The sequence below is a fragment of the Rhincodon typus genome, unplaced genomic scaffold (genome assembly GCF_021869965.1).
Source record: "Rhincodon typus isolate 14 unplaced genomic scaffold, sRhiTyp1.1 hic_rhity00003946, whole genome shotgun sequence".
NCBI lineage: Eukaryota > Metazoa > Chordata > Chondrichthyes > Orectolobiformes > Rhincodontidae > Rhincodon > Rhincodon typus.
The window spans coordinates 732-7,564 of record NW_025969584.1 but is presented as its reverse complement, the minus strand read 5'-3'; the positions used below and the strand labels follow the sequence as shown (position 1 = coordinate 7,564).

General features: G+C 48.5%; 1 protein-coding gene across 1 annotated transcript in view; it reads right to left on the bottom strand.

The window, feature by feature from the left end:
- Positions 1-2,112, bottom strand: part of LOC125481859 (solute carrier family 25 member 44-like) — a 4,556-nt gene extending 2,444 nt beyond the window's left edge. Inside the window, exon 1 of the mRNA XM_048593789.1 lies at positions 1,377-2,112. Within this exon, the coding sequence (XP_048449746.1) occupies positions 1,377-1,989 (613 nt within the window). The 5' untranslated portion in view covers positions 1,990-2,112. The remainder of the gene's footprint in view (positions 1-1,376) is intronic.
- Positions 2,113-6,833: the final 4,721 nt, after the last annotated feature.

The window sequence follows — 6,833 nt, the reverse complement described above, 5'->3', positions numbered from 1 at the left end:
TAGTTCGTTGAAAGCGGTGTCACAGGTGGACAGGGTAATGAAGATGGCATTTAGCATGCTGGCCTTCATCAGTCAAGGCATTGAGTATCGGAGTTGGGACATTATGTTACAGTTGTATATGTTGTTGGTGAGGCCGTACTTGGAGTATTGTGTACAGTTTTAGTCACTCCGTTATGGGAAAGACATAGTTAAACTGGAAAGTGTGCAAAGAAGATTTACAAGGATGTTGCCAGGAATAGTCGGCCTGAGTTATAGGGAGAGGTTGGCCAGGATAGGACTTTATTCCTTGGAACATAGGAGAATGAGGGGTGACCTTATTGAGGTGTATAAAGTCACGAGGGGCATAGACAGGATGAATGCATATAGTGTTTTACCCAGGGCTGGGGAATTGAAAACTAGAGGGTATAGGTTTAAGGTGAGAGGGGAAAGAGTTAGGAAGGACCTGAGGGGCAACTTCTTCACGCAGAGAGTGGTGCGTATATGGAATGGGCTGCCAGAGAGAGTGGTGGAGGCAGGTACAATAGCAACATTTCAAAAACATTTGGATAGGTACGTGGATGGGATGGGTTTAGAGGGATATGGGCCAAATGTGGGCAATTGGAACAAGCTGAATGGGTGTCATGGTCAGCACGGACCAGTTTGGGCCGAAGGGCCTGTTTCCATACTGTATTACTCCACGACTGGGACTATACTCATTGGAATTTAGAAGAATGGGGTGGGATCATGTAACATTACGAAGGGAATAGATAAGATAAAAGCGGGAAGGCCGTTTCCATTGGGGTGGGTGAAACGAGAACGAAGGGGCATAGCCTCAACATAAGGGGGAGAAGGTTTAGGACTGAGTTCAGGAGGAACTTCTTCATCCAAAGGGTTGTGAGTCTGTGGAATTCCCTGCCCAGTGAAGCAGTTGAGGCTATTTCGTTGCATGTTTTTAAGGCAAACATAGATAGATTCTTGAATGATAAAGGAATTAAGGGTTAGGGTCAGCGGGCGAGTAAGCGGAGCTGAGGCCACAAAAAAGATCAGCTGTGATCTTATTGAATGGTGGAGCAGGCTACTCCTGCTCTTGTGCCTCATGTTCTTATGAAATCTGTGGTCCTTACCCATTCTGGGCCTCCATGTGACTCCAGTCACTACACAGCAACATTTACTGCCCTGCGACATGGCCCAGAGCGAGGCTCTCGGTTCACAGGGCAATTAGGGATGGGGTGGGGAGGACAGTAAATGCCAGCCTCACCAGCAGTGCACACATCCCACGCGATGGAAGACGGTAGAAAAGATGAGGGCAGGCCAGAGTGGACCCTGCCAGGGCATGGGGCCCTCCGCGAGCGAGGTTCTGGGGATGGGGATGGGGGTGGGGGGGCGTTAGCACCCACCTGTGTACAGGTGGTAGAATGGCCACCAGAGAGCGCTGTTGGGGATGTAGGTCAAGAGCGAGGCAGCATAGCCACGATAGAAACCCCTTGGGCCGTCGAGTCGGAGAATCTCCACCACCACGTCCTTGGCCCTGCCCATGGTGCCCGCCGCACGCCCCCGGGAAGTCTCTCGGAAGCGGCCCATGGCTTGGCCCTGCACCATCAGGTGCTGTGAGAGGATGTCGATGGGCACCGTGATGCTCTGTGCCACCAGTGACGCCGAGCCGCCAGCGATGAGCGATTTCACCGTGTTGCTCTCACTGTACCGCGACACGTACTGGCGGGTCAGCTCGTAGGTGGTGACGTAGCACTGGCCCGACACCAGAGTGAAGGTGTTGACCAGGAAGCCGCGGTACAGCCCCGAGATGCCCTCCGCCCGCACGATCTTGGCAAAGGCGTCGAAGGTGCCCGTGTACAGGCTCTTGCCCCTCTGCACCTGCAGGCGGGTCCGGATCAGGGTGAAGGGGTACACGCTGATCCGGATGGCCATGGTCATCAAGACCCCGAAGACGTAGAACTTGCGTTTGTCCAGGTCCTGCCACTCGATGATTGGGATCTTCCTCTTGTCGTCCATGGCTCGCGGCCTGGGGGTGGGCACCTGCTCCACCAACCGAGGTACGGGAATGTCTCAGAATCCGGTCCAACCCCTCTCCTCTGCCCAGGCAGCCATTGGCGGAGCGTCAGATTCAACGGAGGTACCTGCCAGACACAAGGCTGACTTAATTTGGTGAGCGAGGGAATTCGGTGCAGCCAGGAAGAGGTGCAGTTCTGGCCTTTTACTAGTTGATTTGAGAATGGTTGGGAGATTGTTGGGGGTGGGGGGGCACGGCTGTGACGGTGGGGGTGGGGGAGAGGGAGAGACACAACGGGATGGCAGACCATCAACACAATTGCACAGAGTAGGTGAGAAGCTCAGGTGCTGAGTTTTAACACATGGTCTCTCTAACACGTGTCAATAGTTTCAGCTCAAAGCAAGCTAGTACAAGTCAAATACACCAACATAGGAACAGGGGAAGGCCACTCGGCCCCTCGAACATGCTCTGCCATTCAATAAAATCACAGCTGATCTGATTTTAACCTGAACCCTACATTCTCACAAATCTGATGCCGTTTTGGAGGAAGTAACTAAGTAGATTGGCAAGGGCACAGCGGGTGGATGTCTTTTACTTGGACTTTAGTAAAGCCTTCAACAAGGTTCCACACGGTAGACTAACTAGTAAAGTTAGATCACATGGGATTCAGGGTGAGCCTACCGATTGGATACAAAATTGGTTTAACGCCAGGAGACGGAGTGTGCTGGGTTAGGGTTGTTTATCGGACTGAAGGCCTGTGACCAGTGGTGTTCCACAGGGATCGGTGCTGGGTCCTCTTTTGTTTCATTTATATAAATGATTTAGATGAATATAGAAGGCATGGTTAGTAAGTTTATGGATGACACCAAGCTTTGGTGGTACAGTGGACTGTAGGTTATCTAAGATTACAAAGGGATCTTGATTGATTGGGTCAACGGGCTGAGGAGTGGCAGATGGAGTTTAATTTGGATAAATGTGAGGTATTGCATTTTGGTAAAACAAACAAAGGCAGGACATATACAATTAATGGTAGGGCCTTGGGTAGTGTTGTAGAACAGAGGGACCGAGGGGTTCAGGTACATAATTCTTTGAAATTTGCATCACAGGTAGACAGGGTAGTTAAAAAGGTGTTTAGCACGCTTGCCTTCATTGCTCAGTCCTTTTGAGTACAGGAGTTGGGACATCATGTTGAGGTTGTACAGGACATTGGGGAGGCCTCTTCTGGAGCACTGTGCGCAGCTCTGGTCGCCCAGTTATAGGTAGGATATTATTAAGCTGGAGAGAGTTCAGATTTACCAGAATGTTGCTGGGAATGGAGGGTTTGAGTTGTAAGAAGAGGCTGGATAGGCTGGGACATTTTCCACTGGCACATAGGAGGTTGAGAGGTGACCTTATAGATGCTTATAAAATAACGGAGAGGTATAGATAAGGTGAATGGCAGGTATCTTTTCCCTAGGGTGGGGGATTTCAAGACAAGGGGGCATATTTATAAGGCAAGAGGAGAAAAACTTTAAAAAGACATGAAGGGCATTTTTTTTTTTTAAACAGAGAGTGGTTTGCACGTGGAATGAACTTCCAGTGGATAGCTGTGGGTGAGGTACCAGAATACTGGAGGTTGGCTAATGTGGTGCCACTATTTAAGAAAGGTGATAAGGAAAAGCCAGGGAACTATAGGCCAGTGAGCCTGACATCGGTGGTGGGAAAGTTGTTGGAGGGAATCCTGAGGGACAGGATTTACATGTATTTGGAAAGGCAAGGACTGATTAGGGATAGTCAACATGGCTTTGTGCGTGGGAAATCGTGACTCACTAACTTGATTGAGATTTTTAAAGAAATAATGAACTGGATTGATGAGGGCAGAGTGGTGGATGTGATCTATATGGACTTCAGTAAGGTGTTCAACAAGGTTCCTCATGGTCGACTGATTAGTAAGGTTAGATCACAGGGAATACGGGGAGAACTAGCTATTTGGATACAAAATTGGCTCGAGGGTAAGATTCAGAGGGTGGTGGTGGTGGAGTTGCTTTTTGAAATGAAGGCTTGTGGCCAGTGATGTGCCACAAGGATCAGTGCTGGGTCCACTGTTTTTCTATCATTTATAAATTATTTGGATGTGAACATCAGGAAGTAAGGTTAGTAAGTTTGCGGATGATACCAAAATTGATGGTGTAGTGGACAGTGAAGAAGGTTACCCCAGAGTACAAAGGGACCTTGATCAGATGGGCCGATGGGCCGAGGAGTGGCAGATGGAGCTTAATTTAGATAATTGTGAGGTGCTGCATTTTGGAAAGGCAAATCAGGGCAGGACTTACACACTTAATGGTAAGGTCCTGGGGAGTGTTGCTGATCAAAGAGACCTTGAGGTGCAGGTTCATAGCTCCCTGAAAGTGGAGTCACAGGTAGACAGGGCGGTGAAGGTGGTGTTTGGTACGCTTGCCTTTATTAGTCAGTGTGTTGAGTATAGGAGTTGGGAGGGTCATATGGCGGCTGTACATAACATTGGTTAGGACCACTTTTGGAATACTGTGTGTAATTCTGGTCTCCCTGCTATAGGAAGGATATTGTTAAACTTGAAAGGGTTCAGAAAAGATTTATAATTTGGGGGCCTATAGTACATATCCAAAAATGTCACCATCCCCTCCTTATTTCTTAGCTACATCCACATAACCTTATTGGATAATCCCTCAGTTTGGAGGGGGTGAGCTATAGGGAGAGGCAGGAGCTATTTTCCCTGGAGTGTCGGAGGCCAAGGGGTGACCTTATAGAGGTTTATAAAATCATGAAGCGCATGGATAGGGTAAATAGCGAAGGTCTTTTCCCCCCAGGGTAGGGTCACTGGTTTAAGGTGAGAGGGGAAAGATTTAAAAGGGACCTAAGGGGCAACTTTTTCACGCAGAGGGTGGTGCATGTATGGAATGAGCTGCCAGAGGAAGTGGTGGAGGCTGATACAATTACAACATTTAAAAGGCATCTGGATGGCTATATGGATAGGAAGGGTTTAAGAGGGATATGGGTCAAACGCTGGTAAATGGGACTTGATTAATTTAGGATATCTGGTCGGCACGGATGAGTTGGATCAAAGGGTCTGTTTCCGTGCTGTACAACTCTATTCTATGATTCTAAGCAGCGGACGCGGGTACAGTTCCAATGTTTAAAAGATGGTTGAATAAGTACATGAACAGGAAAAAGGTTTGGAGAGATATGAGCAGGCAGGTGGGACTAGTTTAGGCTGGGATTATGGCCAGCGTGGACTGGTTGGACCGAAGGGTGCAGTATGACTCTGCGACTCCTGCATATTCTTGACAATCTTTCACCCCCTCAGTCATCAGGAATCTATCTCCCTCTGCCTTAAAGATATTTAAAGCTTCTACATCCACTGCCTTTTGAGGAAGGGAATTCTTAAGACTGACAGCCCTCCGAGAGAGGAAAATGTTTCCCCATCTGCACCCCTTTATGTTTAAACAGTGACCGCGCACCCCCCCCACTGCCATCCCACACACAACCCGTTCTAGACTCTCTCAAGAGGAAACATCCTTTCCAAACCCAAACGGTCAAGTTCCCTCAGAATACTGTCTTACAAGAAGTGCTCAGAATTCTAAAGAGTCAATAGAAACACAGAACACTGGAGAAACTCAGCAGGTCTAGCAGCGTCTGTGGAGAGAGAGCAGAGAAACAGGTAACGGTTCAAGTCTGGCAGGACTCTTCCATCACAACTGGAGCATTCGGGAATGCACTACCTGGAACTGTAGTGGAGGCAGGTTCAGTTGAGGCATTCAAGGTTTTTTTTGGGGGCGGGGGTGAATTTGGATGATTATTCGGATAGAAATGGTGACGAGATATGGGGTACAAGCAGGCACCCATCCAGGCAAGTGGGGAATATTCCATTGCACCCCTGGCTTGTGTCTTGTTGATGGTGGATAGGCTTTGGGGGGCGGGGGGGGGAGCGCTGTGGGTGCAGTCAGGAGGTGAGTTATTTGGTACAGGATTCTCAACCTGCTCTTGTAGACACAGTCAGGGTAACGAGAGAAGAGAGAGCTGATAGTGTGGTAGGTGTAATTTATCTGGAATTGTCAAAAGGTCCCAGTTAATCTAGCTTCAAGAGGAGGACGTGCGGTATTTAACTGGTGCTCTCTAAGAGAGGGCAGTGTCCACAATTTACATCGGGGATCATGAGACAAGAACACATTTCATAAACTTACAGAACGCACCACACTGCGGTGGGTGGAGAGGGTTAGAACTGAGCAGCTCTGTGATGAATTACAGGGGGATGTGATACTGCTATGGGAAAGGGCCGATAATTGGCATAAGCAGCTCAGCAGAAATACATGCAAGGTCGCCTATTTTGGCAGGAACCACAAGGACAGTACTTTAACAGTTTGGAAGAGCAAAGTCCAGACAGATGACAAAAATCAAGGACTCGCCAAGCACATAAGTGGTAAACATTATGCCACAAACGTCAGCAAGACACACACAAGGATTTCTCTCTCTTTCACTCAAAGATTTGAACAGAAAAGCAAACGTGTGGTTCAAAAGCAAGACCTGGGACAGTATGAAACCACACCGGCTGGGCACCACATAGTCAGGACTATGAGGCACAATGAGAGTGCAGTGTTAAACAACATAACGTCAGAAATGTGTGGCTTTCCGGGGCAGAACAGAACGGCAAGGAAGTGACAAAATACAAACCGCGACTCAGGAAAAAAATGGTTTGAATAAAAAACAAGGCAGGGAGAAAGCTCCCTCAAGTGGGGAAAGCACAGAACAAGAGGAAGCAAAAACGCACAATGCAGTCACAAAGAAGGTGGCACCTCAGTGTTATACAGCGACAGACCCTGTCCCCACCGGT